This window comes from Podarcis tiliguerta (genome assembly GCF_965153285.1).
Source record: "Podarcis tiliguerta genome assembly, chromosome: 2".
In the NCBI taxonomy this organism is placed as follows: Eukaryota; Metazoa; Chordata; class Lepidosauria; order Squamata; family Lacertidae; genus Podarcis; species Podarcis tiliguerta.
The window spans coordinates 23,900,967-23,922,056 of record NC_139535.1 but is presented as its reverse complement, the minus strand read 5'-3'; the positions used below and the strand labels follow the sequence as shown (position 1 = coordinate 23,922,056).

General features: G+C 42.7%; 1 protein-coding gene across 13 annotated transcripts in view; it reads left to right on the top strand.

Moving 5' to 3' along the window:
• CADPS (calcium dependent secretion activator) overlaps positions 1–21,090 on the top strand; it is a 342,990-nt gene that overhangs the window by 99,762 nt on the left and 222,138 nt on the right. For all 13 annotated transcript variants that reach the window (XM_083424654.1, XM_083424653.1, XM_083424660.1 and 10 more), the window contains exon 4: positions 19,898–19,978. In XM_083424654.1, coding sequence (XP_083280780.1) covers positions 19,898–19,978 — 81 coding nt within the window. The remainder of the gene's footprint in view (positions 1–19,897; positions 19,979–21,090) is intronic.

Sequence of the window (21,090 nt, the reverse complement as noted above, 5' to 3'; positions counted from 1 at the left end):
TGCCGTTTTTGCTGTTCCCTGATCATCTTGATCTGCTAAAAGATAGGAATCAGTAGCAATGTTTGAGTGACTCGGCATGGACAATAATAGAGGGGTAATAACCTCTCTCCTCAAATCTTTATAAAGAGTTCAAGCCAGAAGCACATGAGCCACTGACTCAATATTTTATTCAAGTTGGCACCCCTGTTCAGAAGACTACATTCCAGCCACACCAAAGTCAAAGGTTTCCTACATACACAGACACACACACACGCATGTATCAGTATCACTGTTCATTATTGAGGAGGTTGTGGATCAGGGTGGCAAAGGGCATGTTCAGGAGAGAGTGGGATGGACTGGGTAGAGTCCCAAAGGCCACCTAAAGGCCCAAAGGGTTAAATTCAGCCCCCATGCCTGAGATTAGGGAATTCTTGCTTAACAACAAGGATTGTAAATTGGATTCTTCATAGCACACCATGATCTCTAGAAATAATAAAGTTTTGTGGCATCTCATTTATTATGGCATAAATTGTAAGCAGGGAAGCCAGAGGTGGATGAAATGCAAACAGTGACGGAGAGTGACGATACCGTTTTGGTTTTCATTTCCCTCTGACCTTGTTGCTCACAGGTCCCTCCACCTCAACACCAATGTGTGCTTAGAAAAAGAACTTCATGCATTTGATGAAGTGAATTGTTTCCCACGGAAGCTTATGCCGTAAGCGTGTTAGCCTTAAATGTGTGCCAGAACTGTTCCTTTTGCTGCAACCCAGACTTCGCATGGCTGGGCTACCTTGAAATTTCTAATGTCAGAAGAACACATAAAATTCTGTTACTTGAGAGATCAAATCATCTTGCAGTTACTAAGAGGACAGATTGTATGTAATAAAATTTTTTAAATGTTTTAATCCATGTAACCTTTAGTATCTCATAAACAGCACAGATGTGGGCCAGAAAGGCTTAGTTTGAAGGGCTTGGATATGTGAAATATATATGCATGAAGTCATGAACCTAATTATCAGATTTCATTATCAGATTTCATTATTGCATGCTTGTGTATTTATTAATACACTAATACACTTCTTTGGAGCACTATGCTCCAAGGAATTCCCCACGATAATATAAAATATAAAAAACAACAAACTAATTACAAAACCAACACATGGCAATAAAGAATTTTTAAAAAGTCATAAATGTCATCAAATCAGCTGTAACGAAAGAGCCTAAAACAATTCAGCAATATTTCAGAGTTTCAAAGGACTAATTTCTAGCCGCTGTAATTAAATTTAAAGGAATTAGTTTTTCCATTAAACCAAATAAATCTAATGTAGCATAATGATGTCTTCTCCAGCAGCGGCTGATCAATAGTTCTCTTGAAGAGTAGCCAAACACTGCTGAACAGATGGTCATGGCTAAAGCATGGCCAATTAAACTCCTTAGGATGCTTTCACTTAATCAGAGGTTGGGTTTTTAACCCCTTTAGGTACCAGTTAGTGGCATGTTTGTGTTTATGTAAGTAGATTTCCCTGCAGCTGCTGCTGAGAATTCCACCACCACCACCCATTCCCAAGCAAAGTGCCAAAGTGATGATAAATAGACTTTTAAGGATAATAGACATGGAAAATACAAATGTGTTTTGCACAAATATAAAACTAACTCTATAACCTCAAGGAGGTAGGCCCACCACCTGCCTCCTTGATCCGTGCCCGTCTTGGCTGATTGGGGAGTGTCCAGATGTTGCGCGGACCCCCCTGGTTGAAATTATCAATTTGTCCCTTGACACGGGGACATTCCCAGGGGAACTGAAGGAAGCAGTGGTGTGTCCACTCTTAAAAAAAACTTCATTAGATCCCTTAGACCTATCCAATTACCGCCCAGTTTCAAATCTTCCATGCCTGGGTAAGGTAATTGAGAGAGCGGTTGCTGAACAGCTTGGTAGGTTTCTGGAGGAAACATTGGCTTTAGATCCATTTCAGTCCTGTTTCTGTCCTGGTTTTGGGACCGAGACGGCTTTGGTTGCCCTAACAGATAATCTCCGTAGACAACTGGATCGAGGCGGGTAAGGACTGGTGATCCTTTTAGATTTGTCAGCAGCCTTTGACATGGTCGATCATGATCTTCTGGACCACCGCCTCGCAGATGTGGGGATACAGGGCATAGCCTGTAACTGGTTGTGCTCTTTTATCTCTGGTCGGGGACATAGGGTGGCACTAGGGAGGGAAATGTCGTGGCAATCCTTGGTGTGTGGAGTGCCACAGGGTGCAATTCTCTCCCCGATGCTTTTTAACATCTTTATGCGCCCCCTTGCCCAGATTATCCGGAGCTTTGGGCTGGGCTGTCACCAATATGCTGATGACACTCAGCTGATGGATGGCCACACTGACTCGGCTCCGAACACACTGACCAGATGCTTGGAAGCTGTGGCTGGATGGTTTCGTGGGAGCCGATTGAAACTAAATCCTTCGAAGACAGAGGTCCTATGGCTAGGTCGGGATGGCATGGGAATGAGGGACCAACTCCCTTCTCTTGCGGGGGCCCAATTAGTGCCATTGCCTTCCGTTAAGAGTTTGGGTGTAATCCTTGACGCCTCCCTTTCCATGGAGGCGCAAGTTACAGCAACAGCCAAGGCGACATTTTTCCACCTTCGCCGCAACAAGAAGTTGGTCCTTTACCTTTCCCGCCCTGACCTGGCCACAGTGATCCATGCGACGGTCATCTCCAGGCTTGACTACTGTAATTCGCTCTACACGGGGCTGCCCTTGAAGATGTCCCAGAAACTCCAGCGGGTACAGAATGCTGCAGTGAGGCTCCTCACGGGGTCTCTGCCATGGGAGCATATTCACCCAGTGCTTTTCAAGCTGCACTGGCTCCCGGTGGAGTACAGGGTCAGATTTAAGGTGCTGCTTTTGACCTTTAAAGCCCTTCATGGCCTAGGACCCTCGTACCTACGGGACCGCTTCTCCCGGTATGTCCCACGGAGAGCCTCAAGGTCCATAAATAGCAACACCCTAGTGGTCCCAGGCCCTAAGGAATTTAGATTAGCTTCAACCAGAGCCAGGGCCTTTTCAACTCTGGCTCCGGCCTGGTGGAACGCTCTGCCTCATGAGACCAGGGCCCTGCAGGATCTGATTTCTTTCTGCAGGGCCTATAAGACAGAGTTGTTCCGCCTGGCCTTTGGCTTGGAGCCAATTTGATTCCCTCCCTCCCTCTCTTTCTTTTTTCTTTTCCTTCTCCTCCTGCGATGAGGCTACATTTTAATATTTTAATGTTTCAATATTTTAATGTTGTATTTTAGTTTTGTTTTTAAGTTGTACTCATTCAACTTGTTTTTATTATTGCTTGTAAGCCACTCTGAGCCCGGCCTTGGCTGGGGAGGGCGGGGTATAAATAAAAATTATTATTAATAATAATAATAATAATAATAATAATAATATATTGATATTCCTGGGTGACGTTGATTTTCTTAATCTATTGTGAGCGGCAGTTGATAACACACAAGTCCGGTTAATTAAAAGGGTTGGTTTATTGCCAAACAAAACACATCAGCTCAGAGCTCTCTCTCCGAGCAGTGTCCATCACAGTGATGATGACTCGGCTGAAATTTCACTTTCTTTCTTCTCCAGCAAAAACGGAAGTGTGTCCTTTTCTTATGGCGCTGCTTTTCCCACTCTCTTTCTTGAAGCCCTCCCCTCCTGCGGGTTCGGAAGCTCTCAGGCTCCCCTCCTCCTTCTGAAAAGCTGTCACTTCCGGTGCATTCCCTCGCTCTCTCACATGAACTTTCACTCACTGGCTGCCTACTTGTTCCTCCAGGTGTTTGCATTCCATTGTCTCTCTCCCCTTTTTCATCCATCTCTGCTGGAATGTCTTCAACAGACAACTGCCTATTCTGCACTGGGGGGGGGGGTCTTCTATCCTGACCTGTATTTGGTTGGGCTTTCCAGCTGATTTGGGGATTGATGGATGGATTGGCTCAGGCAAGGGAGTGGAATGTAACCTCACTGGTATTTCTAGACATCTTAGTGGCTTTTGACACCATTGACCATTAGATGTTGTTAGTGGACTATGTGGATTGGTAGGGCTCCACTCGCAGCTAATTGCACTCCTTCCAATAATAATAATAAATTATTATTTATACCCCGCCCATCTGGTTCCAACCTTTGGCAATTTTCTTAATTTGGGAAGCAGCTAAATCCCAATTCCAGATGAGGAGCAGCCTCGACTCCATGGCTGAGCATGGATTTGGAGTGAGGCATTCCTGGTGAAATCAGTAGGCACGCCTTGTTATATTTTACAGTTGCAAAGATAAATGAGTACTTTTTGATGTTGTGTTCTATGTTGTGTTCTGTCTAGGTTCTTTTATGGAAATGTAATGGGGGTACACCTGTGGTAGGCTTTGGTATCAGAATGGTGATAGTTCTTCAGTTCTTGGTGCTTTTAACACCAGGGAGAACCCTCCGTGTATGACATTTGTATGACATTTGTGACTCTTTCCAAGCCACTCCCCATTCCCAGTCACATCCTCTTTCCTAGGCCACACTCCTCAACTGGCTTTGTTTGACATACCCTTTGAGTGCTTTTGCCTGGCTCAAATGTATCATTGAACTCTGATAAATATCCCCCCCACTGTAGTGTAGTAAAACAGCCCCACTAAAATATACTCGGAGTTGAGTGTTGATTACACGCTCTTTATTTCAGCTCATGGTAAACAGTGAGTCAGCTCACCTCTGGCTATATATACATTATTTACACAATGGGTCCCATGTGATTGGTTGATTCAACTCCCCTCCTGGAGCCTGATTGGACTGTTCCTGCAGGCCAATCAGGTTGCTGATTCACTTCCTCCTGGAGCCGGATTGGGCAGCTACTACAGACCAATCAGGTTGCTGTCTTCTAAGATCCTACCTGCCTATTGTTCTAGGATCCACATAACACCCACTAAAATGCATTTCAGTAGATTTTTTAAATTAAAAAAATAGCTCTATCTCTACTTTTCTCTACGTATTTAAGAATAAATGAAAGAATAATTACAGAGATTTCTCACCTTGTGAGAAATTGTCATGCGGATTCGCTCCAAGTGGCATCTTTTACTTGCTTGAGCATGTGCTTGGTTCTCTGTCTTTATAGATTTTCATGCTGCTGCAACCTACATCTGGGTTTTTTAAACAGTAAGGACAACAAGAAGCATATCAGGAATTTACTAGAGAGCAGCCACTGCAGCCTATATGCAAGAAGAAACATAGTAGGAAATGTGCAAGAAATATGATATATAGGGCAGCGCATTCACAGCTGGTTGAAGTTATGGCTGATCAGCACTTGGGGGTTGGAAGCTGGCCAGGAACAGCAGTAGTCTTGGTGCATTTCAAGCATCACACTCCAATTTAATTAGAAAGTTATGCTTCATCTAGTTAGGTTGCATAGCTGAGCTCATCCATAAAAGGAGAGCTATTCCTGTTCCAACAGTCCTGATGCTGACTCATACTTTAGGAAGCATATTTTTTATTGTTTCTCATAATATCAGTTTGCATTTGATATTTCCTTAGATGGTGGATGGATGGATAGATAGATAGATGATAGATATAATTTTTATTATTTTTTCTGTTATATGACTTCCCTTCTTCTCTTCCCTTGGTTCATTTTCCATATCTTAAATCCCTGAATATTTTACATAAACTAAACCATTCAGTATTCCATTATTACATCCATCAAAACTTCCAGGCTTCCTCAACCTCGGCCCTCCAGATGTTTTGAGACTACAATTCCCAGCATCCCTGACCGCTGGTCCTGCTAGCTAAGGATCATGGGATTTGTAGGCCAAAACATCTGGAGGGCCAAGGTTGAGGAAGCCTGTCCTTGACTATTCAAGGCTTTAAAGATCAAAGGCATTGGCGACAAATGAAGATGACATATTATTGCAGCTTCATGAGCTGATCTGCAAACTTTTGCACCAAGTGGAGTTTCCAAAAAGTTTTCAATTTCCGTTTCCTAATTTCAGAGCTAGAGGCACCTTTAGGAAGGCAAGAGCCCAAAGGTGTGGCTGAATGGGGGGCAGCCCTGATCATTCTCACACTGCCAGGCTTCCTCCTCAGTTGCATATGGATTCCCTATTATATAAACTAGCAGTGCTTTAATCTGATCCAGACTGCATCCCAACCCTAAGTAACGCAAGTCATGTGCTTTAACCATAACATGGGTTTTATGGCTTGAGAGATTATTTTGACTTGACATTACAAGTGGCTGCCTAATAACTCCTGTCCAGAGACCATAAATTCCTAGTAAAACCTTGCTAATCATTAATAACGATCTGTGCCTGGTAAGAATAAATTCCATGGAGAACAAGGAAGAGGGTTCTAGGGAAGAATATCACCAAACCAGAACACTGGTCGGCCGCAAGAGAGAAAATCTAATCTGAGTCAAATAAAAGGTTCACCGCATGTCCAATAAATCCTTTTCAATAACATTAAGACTTGTACAGTAGGCTATCGGCAGAGATAAATTCAGTTAGATATGAATAATAAGCCAGCAAGCATCTCTCTTGATATCACAAAAGGACAGGACAGTCGCTGGTCACATATTAAAGAGGGTGACTAAGAAAAACTGGTCCTATAAAAATAGAGTTCAAAGTAAAAGCTGGTGGTTAACCTTCGAAATCAATTTTAGCAATTGTGTTCTCGGAATGGCTCCAGGCTGTGCCACTTCTAGGATTTCATTTTTTTATATACATCATTGAATTGAAACAAAAAAAGCAGCAATTCTCCCCCACCCCACCTCCGGATTCATTTGCAGCTCCCACTTAGTCTCCTAGCAATGCCAGACATTCAAAGGAGCACCCTGAGATGCTGTTTACATATAACCTGCTTTTCTTTTTCTTCTATCATCATCATAATCACCATCACTTACATCCCACCACTCTGCCAGGTTGCTCAGGGTGGCATGCATGGCACAGTCTCCCATTTTAGAGTTAACTCTGTAAGGTGGGCTAACCCAAGGTCACCACTGATCTTTAAGGCAGAGGGGTTTTTTAAAGGCAATCCAACCACTACATCACGCTGGCTATTCTATGCCTGCATTGAAGAAAGAAGGGCTCTCGCTCCTTATGTCAAAAGTGGCAACTGCTACTTGGCAATGCTTCTTGTGATCTCATGCCTTCTTGTCATCCTTATAAATCCATCACTACTTATTTTATTTCTTTATTTTATTTCTTCTTCTTTGGCAATCACTCGTAGTTAGGTAAGACTGTCTTCCATAGACATGGTTTTAGCAGTGAGTCCGTAAGTGACTGTGGAGGCCAATTCTAGATCCACACGTCCTTCCACAGTGGGGACATAGGTTTCCAGGTGGGAGTTGATCATGGTGAGGGTTTGCCAAGTGTGCCTTCCTCTTAGCACGTTTCTCCCTTATGTCCTGAGTTTGAGTGACTTCAAAGCCCATGACACTTTTGGTAAAAACTGTTCTCCAATTAGAGCACTCGCAGGCCAGTGTTTCCCAATGGTCTGTGTTTCCCAATTGTCTATATTTATCTCAATTGTCTGTGTTTATACTACATTTTTTAAAGATTTGCCTTGAGACAGTCTTTGAACCTCTTTTGTTGACCACCAGCATTACGCTTTCCATTTTTAAGTTCGGAATAGAGTAGTTGCTTTGGAAGACGATCATCAGGCATCTGCACAACATGACCAGTCCAACAAAGTTGATGTTGAAGAATCATTGCTTCAACACTGGTGATCTTTGCTTCTTCCAGTACACTGGCATTAGTTTGCCTTTCTTCCCAAGTGATGTGTAAAAAATTTTGGAGACACCGTTGATGGAATCTTTCAAGGAGTTGGAGATGGCGTTTATAAGTGGTCCACGTTTCACAGGCATATAATATTGCATTTCTATCCCACCTTTTTTCAAGCTGCTCAAGGTGGCAGCCCATAGTTCTCTTCCTCCCCATTTTATCCTCACAACAACCCTGAGAAGTAGCTTAGGCTGAGAGTGAGCGACTGGCCTAACATCATCCATTGAGCTTCATGGTTGAGTGGGGATTTGAACCCTGGTCTTCTAGGTTCCTAGTCCAGCACTCTAACCACTGGATTCTACTTAGGAAGACCTGCCTAGACCCAGAAGTGTTTAACAATCACCCAGTAGTAAATACCCCCTTTGGCGGCAAGGCACTCAATATGGTAGTGGCAACCAGACTTCAAGCATGCTTGGAGGAAACTGATTATGTGGGTCCAATTCAGTCTGATTTCAGGCCTAGTCATGGCACTGAAACTACCTTGATTGCACTGGCTGATGATGTGAAAGATGTGGCGAGTGCAACGTCACTCGCCGTCTTTGACCTCCCCATAGCATTCTGGAAGGTGGAGGGTTGGGGCCACCATATTACAGTGGTTCCACTTCTACGTCCAGGGTAATTTCCAGAAAGTTATTATGGGGGACTTTTGCTCAGCACCGTGGGAGTTGTGCTCTGCTGTCTTGCCATGTTCCATTGTGTCCGCCATGTCCAACAAATATATAATAATAAATAAATACTTCCTCTGATAAGGTGGTTTTGGGGTCCATTCTCAGAGCCTCAGTCTCAAATTACTTTCTTGTAATCTTGTTGTAATCTTGCTTGAAGAACTCAGAGAAGCTATGAACTATGCCGAGCAGGGCACCCAAGATGAACAGGTCATAGTGGAGAGTTTTGACCAAACGTGATCCACCTGGAGTAGGAATCGGCAAGCCACTCCAGTATCCCTGCCAAGAAAACTCCATGGACAAAGACAACAGGTATATAAAAGTTATGACGCTGGAAGATGAGCCCCTCAGGTCGGAAGGCGTCCAACATGCTACTGGGGAAGAGCGGAGGACAAGTACAAGTAGATCCAGAGCTGATGAAGCGGCTGGGCCAAAGCCGAAAGGACGCTCAGTTGCGGATATGCATGGAAGCGAAAGGAAAGTCCAATGCTGTAAAGAAAAATATTGCATAGGAACCTGGAATGTAAGAACCATGAACCTGGGTAAGTTGGATGTGGTCAAAAATGAGATGGCAAGAATAAACATTGACATCCTGGGCATCAGTGAACTAAAATGGACGGGAATGGGCGAATTCAGTTCGGATGACTATCATATCTACTACTGTGGGCAAGAAACCCGTAAAAGAAATGGAGTGGCCCTCATAGTCAACAAAAGAGTGGCAAAAGCTGTACTGGGATGCAATCTCAAAAATGATAGAATGATCTCGATACGAATCCAAGGCAGACCTTTTAACATCACAGTAATCCAAGTTTATGCACCAACTACTGGTGCTGAAGAAACTGAAATTGACCAATTCTATGAAGACTTACAACAGCTTATAGAAGTGACACCAAAGAAGGATGTTCTTCTCATTATAGGGGATTGGAATGCTAAAGTAGGGAATCAAGAGATAAAAGGAACAACTGGCAAATTTGGTCTTGGAATTCAAAATGAAGCAGGGCAAAGGCTAATAGAGTTCTGTCAAGAGAACAAGCTGGTCATCACAAACACTCTTTTCCAACAACACAAGAGACGACTCTACACATGGACATCACCAGATGGGCAGCATCGAAATCAGATTGATTATATTCTCTGCAGCCAAAGATGGAGAAGCTCTATACAGTCAGCAAAAACAAGACCTGGAGCTGACTGTGGCTCAGATCATCAGCTTCTTATAGCAAAATTCAAGCTTAAACTGAAGAAAGTAGGAAAAACCACTGGGCCGGTAAGATACAATCTAAACCAAATCCCTTATGAATACACAGTGGAAGTGCGGAACAGGTTTAAGGATTTAGAATTGCTGGACAGAGTGCCCGAAGAACTATGGATGGAGGCTCGAAACATTATACAGGAGGCAGCAACGAAAACCATCCCAATGAAAAGGAAATGCAAGAAAGCAAAGTGGTTGTCCAATGAGGCCTTACAAATAGCGGAGGAGAGAAGGCAAGCAAAATGCGAGGGAGATAGAGAAAGATACAGGAAATTGAATGCAGAATTCCAAAAAATAGCAAGGAGAGACAAGAAGGCCTTCTTAAATGAGCAATGCAAAGAAATAGAGGAAAACAACAGAATGGGAAGAACCAGAGATCTGTTCAAGAAAATTGGAGATATGAAAGGAACATTTCGTTCAAAGATTACCATAATAAAGGACAAAAGTGGTAAGGACCTAACAGAAGCAGAAGACATCAAGAAGAGGTGGCAAGAATACACAGAGGAATTATACCAGAAAGATATGGATGTCTCGTACACCCCAGGTAGTGTGGTTGCTGACCTTGAGCCAGACATCCTGGAGAGTGAAGTCAAATGGGCCTTAGAAAGCATTGCAAATAACAAGGCCAGTGGAAGTGATGGTATTCCAGCTGAACTATTTAAAATTTTAAAAGATGATGCTGTTAAGGTGCTACACTCAATATGCCAGCAAGTTTGGAAAACTCAGCAGTGGCCAGAAGATTGGAGAAGGTCAGTCTACATCCCAATCCCAAAGAAGGGCAGTGCTAAAGGATGCTCCAACTACCGCACAATTGCACTCATTTCACACGCTAGCAAGGTTATGCTTAAAATTCTTCAAGGAAGGCTCAAGCAGTATGTGGACTGAGAACTCCCAGAAGTGCAAGCTGGATTTAGAAGAGGCAGGGGAACCAGAGACCAAATTGCAAACATGCGCTGGATTATGGAGAAAGCTAGAGAGTTCCAGAAAGACATCTACTTCTGCTTCATTGATTATGCAAAAGCCTTTGACTGTGTCGATCACAGCAAACTATGGCAAGTTCTTAAAGAAATGGGAGTGCCTGATCACCTCATCTGTCTCCTGAGAAATCTCTATGTGGGACAAGAAGCTACAGTTAGAACTGGATATGGAACAACTGATTGGTTCAAAATTGGGAAAGGAGTACGACAAGGCTGTATTTTGTCTCCCTGCTTATTTAACTTATATGCAGAATTCATCATGCGAAAGGCTGGGCTGGATGAATCCCTAGCCGGAATTAAGATTGCTGGAAGAAATATCAACAACCTCAGATATGCAGATGACACAACCTTGATGGCAGAAAGTGAGGAGGAATTAAAAAACCTTTTATTGAGGGTGAAAGAGGAGAGCGCAAAATATGGTCTGAAGCTCAACATCAAAAAAACGAAGATCATGGCCACTGGTTCCATCACCTCCTGGCAAATTGAAGGGGAGGAAATGGAAGCAGTGAGAGATTTTACTTTCTTGGGCTCCATGATCACTGCAGATGGTGACAGCAGCCACGAAATTAAGAGACGCCTGCTTCTTGGGAGAAAAGCAATGGCAAACCTAGATAGCATTCTAAAAAGTAGAGACATCACCTTGCCAACAAAGGTCCGTATAGTAAAAGCTATGGTTTTCCCAGTAGTGATGTATGGAAGTGAGAGCTGGACCATAAAGAAGGCTGATCGCCGAAGAATTGACGCTTTTGAATTATGGTGCTGGAGGAGACTCTTGAGAGTCCCATGGACTGCAAGAAGATCAAACGCATCCATTCTTAAGGAAATCAGCCCTGAGTGCTCACTGGAAGGACAGATCGTGAAGCTGAGGCTCCAATACTTTGGCCACCTCATGAGAAGAGAAGACTCACTGGAAAAGACCCTGATGTTGGGAAAGATGGAGGGCACAAGGAGAAGGGGACGACAGAGGACGAGATGGTTAGACAGCGTTCTCGAAGCTACAAACATGAATCTGACCAAACTGCGGGTGGCAGTGGAAGACAGAAGTGCCTGGCGTGCTCTGGTCCATGGGGTCACGAAGAGTCGGACACGACTGAACGACTAAACAACAACAATCTTGTTGTCACTAATTTTGGTTGGGATTCCATCACAAACCATCAAATTAGATAGTTTGTTGGAAGGTCTTGTGCAGAAAATCCACTTCCCCCAAAAAGTGGCTTTTAGCAATAAGGAAGGTGACAAGAAAATGCACTGGAAACGGTGAGATAGCACTTGTTTTCACACAACATCTTCTTTAACCTCCCTGGAAACAAATCAGAATGAATGCTCAGTAAACAGTTTGTTTGCAAGTGCCCTTGGATCTAGGAGTTTTGCAGTATTATTATTATTATTATTATTATTTATTGGGGGGGGATACAAATCGAACATAAAACCCCTTTTCCCCAACCCAAAGGCATGGTTCAGGTGTAAACATTAATAGTAAATGTCATACAAGCACTGAAGTGGAGAGAGATTGAAAGTATTATTTTTTAGAAATGACTTTAAGAAATTCATTCTGAAAGAGATAATATGGGGTAAAAGGTTTCCCTCGTAAGTGAGCAAGGACATTCTCCTGTTCCGAGGCTGTTTTAAAATAATAACGACGGGTAAGGGCTTTTAAACAATGAGCCATGCGAGATTTTAAAATGCTGTATGTTTCACTTTGCCCTCTCCTGCCATCAACGCTTTTGTGATCAAGGCACTGATATTAAGCAGAGACTTATCTTTCTCTTTGCAGTGGTTCAGTGAATTGACATTATGCTTAAGCATGATACAGGTTGGGCCATTCAAAGATACCATCTGCAGTGATAATTATCAGGGCACATCTTAACATGTGAATTTCTCTGCAGTGTCAAACCCAGGCTGAAAGCCAAACAATTTGCTTTCCGCTGCTTCGTTTGAGTTATCTGCTGTACTGGGTTTTTTTTAACCCATTGTTAGAAACCTCAGTTAATACAGGTAAAGGTATGAAAATAAAGAGCCTATCCCATTTCCAATTCAAGCAATGCAGTTTAATAATACAGTGGTTTAGTTCTGTTCTTCTGGTTTGGGAATGATAGCTTAATAGATATTATAACTGATGGGAGATACTGTTCTACAGTATCTCCTGAAGGAGCGCCTCCACCCCATCGTTCTGCCCGGACACTGAGGTCCAGCGCTGAGGGCCTTCTGGCGGTTCCCTCACTGTGAGAAGCCAAGTTACAGGGAACCAGGAAGAGGGCCTTCTCAGTAGCAGCGCCCTCCCTGTGGAACATCCTCCCACCAGATGTCAAAGAGAAGAACAACTACCAGACTTTTAGAAGACATCTGAAGGCAGCCCTGCTTAGGGAAGCTTTTAATGTTTAACAGGCCACTGTATTTTAATATTTTGTTGGAAGCCACCCAGAGTGGCTGGGGAAACCCAGCCAGATGGGCGGGGTATAAATTATTATTATTATTATTATTATTATTATTATTATTATTATTATTATTATATGGATACTGTCCTGTAAGCACAGTTAGACAGATCCATGCACACATTCATACACAAATACCACATGCTTCTAAATGCCGGTGCTGTCTCAAGTCTTTGGGATACAGGAAGGTTACAAATATGAATGAATGAATGAATGAATGAATACATAGTTTACCTACAGCAAATGAACAAAACACCCTCCAAGTACACAGAGTTGCAAGTAATATCCAGAACTTGACACTTATTTGATTGCACGATGTCTAAAAAAAAAAAATATAGATTCCACAAGCAGAGCCAAATTTATTTATAGTAATAAAGCTGTTTTGCCCTTTGCTATTAGCATTCAGAAAAGGTGGACCAATTGCCTGAAGCTTTGGGAATATGTTTATTATAGTACACCCAGGCACAGGCCTGAAATCTCTGAACTGTGAAATAAGATTTCAGTAACGAAGGGAAGAAGCTCTGGCTCTTACCAAATTGTCTCCTCTTTCTCATAGCTTTTGCTTATTTTTGTACTTCAGGCTTTGATCGTTAAATAGATGAAGAAGGAGGATGCTTGCTGGTATAATAAAGAAAATTTAATAGTAACAGCAGGTTGCAGCCTCTTTCCCAGCACCAACAATGCACATCCATATGAGCGAATGACTTCATTTATTATAAATAGTCAGTCTCTGCATAGCTATGTGGAAAATTATCTCTGTCATGGAAAGCTTTACCTGCTGATTTCTGCAGGTCAAGCTGTTGTTCAAGGCACAGGAAGAAGCCAAGCTGGGGTGGAGTAAGGTTTCTGGTCAGGTGACAATCCTAATGAAATCGGGTCTGGTGAATGATTTTTTGCATAGGAGTATTAATACTTACCATAGAGACCAAGTTCTCAATGTCAGGGACTGGATGGATGCAGAGGAGTGGTGGGAGTCACCAGCGAGGAACCTCCAGGGGAACAAGGCTCAGACCCAGGGGACTGGAGGTGGGACAACAATGAGTTGTCAGAGGGAGAAGAATGGGGAGGGAGGTGTTGGAAGCTGAAGAGGCAACAGTGTTTAGTGACCATGAAGAAGGTGGGGTGGAGAACAGTCCAGAATCAGAGGCAGAAGTTGATTTAGGAGGGAGGCCAAGAGGCAGAGATGAGTCCATCTGGTGAAGAGGTTCATATATCTCCCTCTCCTGCTGCGACTAGCTCCCCTCCTCCCTGGTCTCCCAGAACCAGGAGAAGCATGAAAAGGACAGAGAAGTTAGCTTCACCTAGATGCAGTCTCAGATTGGTTGGGGGAAATCCTGGAGTGGAGGGGACTTAGGCAGCTGTACCTTCAGTCTCAGCAGCTGCTTCATGGGGGCAAGACCTACTGGAGGTTACTTGCTGTGCTCATAAGGCCTGACACTTTCTGCTAATAAAGAGTTAACTCCAACATGCACAGTGTGATTTACTGCTGGTTCGCTCCTGTCGTCTATATGGCAGGGATGGGGAACCAGTGGTCCTCCAGGTGTTCTTGGGCTCCAGCTATCATCAGGCCTAGCCAGCATGGCCAGTGGCCAAGGATGAAGAAAGCAAGAGTTGATACAATTTGTTTTCCTATCCTTGCTACACAGTGTTGCATTGATTATAGAATCACAGAACTGGAAGGGATCCTGGGGGTCATCTAGTCCAACCCCCTGCAATGCGGGAATATGCAGCTGTCCTTTATGGGGATCAAGCTTGCAAACTTGGCATTATCATCACCAGGCTCTAACCAACTGAGCTATCCAGATGCATAGTACCTGGAGCTAGACAATTTGGCTCTTGAGGCAGAAAATCACACAAGCGCCCCTCTCTCCTTCCCTGACAGTCAATATTCAATAATAATAAATATAATAAATAATTTTCCACCCTTCCATGATACACAAAATGGGCTGCCTGAGGTGGCTGCCGAATGGTAAGATCGCCCCTGCCAACTGAGGTTAAAATAAGCCTTGCCAAATAAACATGTTCATTGCTTGTTAATCAAGCTGGTAGCCATTAAAACCAATTAAAACTTGCATCCACACTGGATATAATAATATGTACAGTATAATATAATTGCCCATCCTCAATATGGCCATAATACCATAATTCCAAGATAAGAAATATGTTCAGTGTGTGCCTGCAAGATAGAGATCTATTTTCTTTTCTTTCTGTCTCTAATGCTGTTATCTGCCTCAGGCTCTTAGACAGGGCAGGCTGCATATTCCTGCCATCAAATCTAGCCAAATATAGTGATGCAGCTGAAATTTGAGATTAGTTTGTAAGTCAAATCTAATATGTCTGTAATTCTCATTGCATAAAGAGGCCTGACTTCAATCCAATAAACTTTAATATTTCCATAGCTAAATCTCAGATGGATTGTAAGTTCATTTATATGGTCTGGGCCTGTGTGGTCAGCATAATGGGGGCACAAACTGCAAAGGAGGGGACCCCTGGAAATTATGCAAAAAAGCATAAAGTATCAGAGGTAGCCAATGTAATCGATAGAAATAACAATATAAGCAACCTCTCAGGTGGGTACCATTGCTATTTTGGGGAGAACAAGAGAGGCATTCGTGGTGAGTTCCGGCACCTCTTTTTTTGGAAAAATAGCACTGACTACAGTGATTGTACATAAAAGCACAAATGAAATAGGCACATACTGTGACATATGTGAAATAGAGTCACACAGCAGCCAAAGATAAACTGAAGCTTCATCTAGGAAGAGTTGCTTCCCATAATTTGACAGCCCTGTGGCACTTTCTATTGACTTTATCCCATTGACCTTATCTGTGGTTTCTGTATGATGTGTGGGCAGCCACCTTTTTTTATGCACAGCTCCTGGAAACAACATTACGTGACCACAAAGCACCACTTCCAGTGACATTTCTGACCTGGTTTTGAAAGCTTTGCGGCAAGAGAAGTTTCTGTCTCAGAGAGGCTCTTACCTTTTTTTAAAAAAAAGGAAAATATAGAAGAAAATGTTTTAGAGCTCTTTTACAGTAAATTTAACTACAAACATACTTCAGAATCTCATAATAATGGAGAACTTTTGACCTCAGCAATTCTTAACATTAAATTTATAACTTGATCATGATTCGCATAATTGTGAATTATGGTGGGATCAGTTCACCCACAAAATCTAGGCAAGTTTGCTGCAGATTTGGGGCGGGAGAGAGAGACTAACCTTGTTTTACTAAGCTTCATTTCCTTGACGTCTTTTCCTGAGTCATCTAGACTTAATGTGAGAACTGCATTGCCTGCTGAGGTTCTGAAAGCAGCTACAGTGTCTGGGCTTTTTTCTGATAGAAAACAAATCTGGTGGGAGCATGTGTCTCATAGGCCATGTATATGGATCTTGAACCAGAGGTGACACTATTCTGAAAAGTAGCCCTAATGTTGTTTTGGAACGTGCTTCCAGGCCATTAGTTCAAGACACGGATGTAATCCTTGAGTTGCCATAAAAAGGGTGTCAGTGCTTGATGTCCTGCTTTCCTTCAGAAGCTGAAATGTCATTGCCAGCAGCTGTAGGAGATGTCCTTGCAAACCTGAGAGCAGTGTCCCTGTGGTCCACTAAATCACGGAGGGCCAAGGCGTATGTTGTCTGAGCACTGACCTGAGGATGCTACTTTGGAACTAACATCACCATAGAAATGATTGGCCCACGTTTTGTGGAGATTGTTCTTTGAAAATGCCTGCAAAATGAAAGGTGCTACGGCAGTAAGGAAAGCAAGAGGACATATTTCAAGCAAAACAGCGCCCTTCCCTTCCAAATATAGCCTGCAAGTTTATTTTGGGCAGTGCAGTTAACCTCAATTAAAAGGGCTCAGAATAACAAGCTTTTGAATTACCAAAGAAAGCACCATGACTGTAGGATTATCCTTCACTTAACTGAAATACGGAGGCAGTAGACAGCAATATGTCTTTTCAATGCAGTAGATAGGAATGTCTATGTAGTGCATTCTTACACAGGGGACAATAGTGCAGTGACAGAGGGGGGTTGCTACTTCTGCTAAACAAGGACCTGACTGCAGCTCTCACTGAAAGCAGAATAGGCCCCTTCCCACATTTCAACATCCTTAGCATTGGAATGAGACGTTTTCCAGGAGCAGCCAGGAACCCGCCCATGCGTGCAGAAACGCGACCTGAGTTTACGAATACAGTTTACCGCACACCTGCCTGTGCGCTTGTGTAAAGAAGCAGCTGGTGCAGCTTGCAGGTTCAGCAATGCGATGATGGATAGATGGCACAGTCTAATACATTCAGGGAACTATAACCTAAGCGCTCATGTCTAGTCAGATTGGGAATTGAAACCGTAATGGTTCCTGCGGCTGTAACTTTCCAGACTGCACTGCACTGCACCAAGCAAGCAAGCGCTTGCTGTATGGAGCAATTTGTCTCCCGAGAAGGATAAAATATAGGGTGGTATTTACAGCAACCCCAAGCCGGCTTATAAAAGTGTTTTATGGAGACCTGTCACCAAAGATAGTGCTACTGTACACAAAGCGCTCCGGGAGATTTCTTTCTTTTCCCCCTCTCTCTCTCTTCCTCTCCCATAGCTAGAAGGGATCGCTGAGAGCTTCGGCATTTGCAAAGTCTGAGGGGAGAGGAGGTGAACTGATCAATAATTAAGATAAAATACATGGAAGGCTTCTGGCAATGATAGGCTGAGAATACTCTACTACGTTGTAAGCCCAATTGAACTCAGTGGGACTTACTTCTGGGCAAGCATGTGTAGGACTAGGCTGAAAGTTACTTGGAAAAGTGGTGCATTCTCGCTGCAGTCAGTAGGTGATATAATAATAAGAAGCTTGCACAGAGTGGGAAAGGAGGGGTCTCAAAAGGAACATCATGACTGAACTTTCAGAAAGTAGACATTATCAGCTTTCCGTGCCTTTAATAAAAATGTTTGTGGGGGTGTGCATTTAAGCAATGATGTCCTTTCAGCAGTCAAGCTTTCTTTCTCTATATAAAAGGCATAACTGGCATTTGATAGTGAAGAAGGGCAGCAGCTGTCTTGCGAAAGTAAAATAAGACATCAGCTCTTCTCGCAGAAGCAAAAAACGATGTTAATGGTAATAATCTGTTGGGATGGTTAGCACGCACACACACACACACAAACGTAACATGGTTATAATTTGGATATTTCTAGGCAAGGCACAGAGCAGTTCATGCAGTCAAAGGTGAAAAGCTGGGCATCCCTGTACCTAGTAAGCAAATGAGTTTGGAGCCTCACTTGAGAGTATTTTTAATTAAGGTTCCTCTTAGGAGCAGGACATAGAACAATCCCAGTAAAATAAATGGAGGTGGTATTGCGGGGCAGATGGGGTGAAAAATGAAATAAAAAGTGGTTTTTAGTCAGTATCTCTTTTCTATTATTAAAGTTTTCTTGGTTTACAAAGGTATGCGCAATGTCTCTTTTTTCCATAGGTCAGTCTCATTTGTTGAGACATTAGGGTTACCTTAGGAAGAAAAAGGGGGAAGAGGTGGAGGGGGCCGTGGTGGGTGGGGTTGGGGTGAGGTCGGGAGGCGATGTTTCTATTTTACTTAATGTACGTGTGGGGTTTTGTGTCAGCGTTACTTGTGTGGGTTCTCTTTACTATTCACTTGTGTTCCTGTGGTGGTGAGAGAAGTTGAACAAAAAGAAGACGACGACAAAAACAACACATAATGGCATTTATGAAGGAAGACATTTTGGGGAGACGGTACAACTCCTTGGAGTTTCTGACACTAGATGCCTTTCTCTTTACAGTTAAATATTGCAGGAAAGAGTAAACGCAGCTATTTGTAAGACACAGAGGGATAAAGCTGTGTGTCTGATAGATTGTGCAACAGGCTGCAAATGAGTACGCAGCATCAATAGTAGTGCAGAAAACTTTGAAAAGTGCTATGTCTATATTTTATTTATGCTTGCTTCACATCTCCTGGCATCTTACAAAGCAGATGGATAAATGGTAGATAGATAGATAGATGATAGATAGATAGATAGATAGATAGATGATAGATAGATAGATAGATAGATAGATAGATAGATAGATAGATAGATGATAGATAGATAGATGATAGATAGATGATGATAGATAGATAGATAGATAGATAGATAGATAGATGATAGATAGATAGATGATAGATAGATAGATAGATATAGATAGATAGATAGATAGATAGATAGATAGATGATAGATAGATATAGATAGATAGATGATAGATAGATAGATATAGATAGATAGATAGATAGATAGATAGATAGATAGATGATAGATGATAGATAGATAGATAGATATAGATAGATGATAGATAGATAGATGATAGATGATAGATGATAGATAGATAGATACCGTATTGTTCGCTCTATAAGACGCACCAGACCATAAGATGCACCTAGTTTTTGGAGGAGGAAAACAAGAAAAAAAAAATTCTGAGTCTCAGAAGCCAGAACAGCAAGAGGGATCGCTGTGCAGTGAAAGCAGCAATCCCTCTTGCTGTTCTGGCTTCTGGGATAGCTGTGCAGCCTGCATTCACTCCATAAGACGCACACACATTTCCCCTTACTTTTTAGGAGGGAAAAAGTGAGTCTTATAGAGCAAAAAGTATGTTAGATAGATGATAGAAAGATAGGCAGATAGGCAGGCAGACTGGCAAACAGACAGACAGATAGACAGAGAGACAGACAGACAGACAGACAGACGGGCATGCTGTAATACTGTTTCTTCCATCACTAACTGCTTTTCCCGCTTTCATTATTGCTATAACAGTATTAATTATTTTGTTTTCTTTTTGTGCAGCTGGACAATCCAGACGAACAAGCCGCACAAATTAGGCGGGAGCTTGACGGACGTCTCCAAATGGCAGATCAGATCGCCAAGGTAACAGCAACCCCAACAAAGTCTGCCACTGGGAGATGCTGGGGATTGAGTCTGCAAAGCCTAGACTCTGATACTGAGCTAGGACCCGTCCCCCAGGGCACTGCCAAATCCTGAGCTGCTGAGCCAGTTTGGGGGAGGATGAGGAAAACCCTGTAAGGTATGGTAGGGAGGGCTCACCAGCTGCTGTGTCACATCACTCTTCTGGGAGAGAGAAAAATTGGAATCTGCGTCTCAGCCTCCCCATCTGCAAGAACAAATATGATGTAGTGTTTTCCTTACAAGCCCAGATATATCCTTAGTGCTTTTGACAGCCCATGAAGCTAAATATATTACCAATTCCAGGCCCCTCCAGTTCATTACTGAGAAGCGCAGATGCACAACAAGTCCCTCCAGAGTAAACCACAAATCCCTGTAGGATAAATGCCTCGCTCATTGTTTACGTACCAGCATTTGCCGGGCTTCTTTGAGGAATCTCAGAAGATGGGGCTTTTCCAGGGCGATTTCTCCGCAAAGCAATCATGAGGCACCCAACTGAGCTTGTGTATTATGAATGGCTGTTGTGCTTCATTGTTTACCGCCAGCATTTTGGAGGAACACCATTCGCTTCCCCTGTTTGCCCTTGCATTGTGCATTCTGCTTTTCAAAGTCATTATCACAGCAGGCAGGAATTCCAAAAAAAATATATTAAAGGCCACTTTAAAGATATGGACAAATGAGGTAGACCAAGGTGGATGCTTGCAAAAATTAACAGCGGAAACCATATATTCATTCTTTCTCCACCCCTGCTTAAAGTGGAAGGTTTGCCCTCTTTCTCCTTGAGTACATTATTGCTCCATATTTATTAAGAAACTGCATAATACCCAAAAGGAGGTTAAATCCTAACTTTGCCTCCTTTTGGGAACACACTGATGGGAACACACTTACTGTTTAACCATACTTTTATATGAATAGTAATAAGATAACAGGAAAAAAATATGCACATTAATTAATCTTTATAAACAGGAATACAGTGTGGGCTTTCTGAAAGAAGTGCTGACAAAATCTAATTAGATACAAGTTGTCACCTAAGTCAGGGACCTTTCCAATCCAGCAACTCTTCAGAACAATGAATG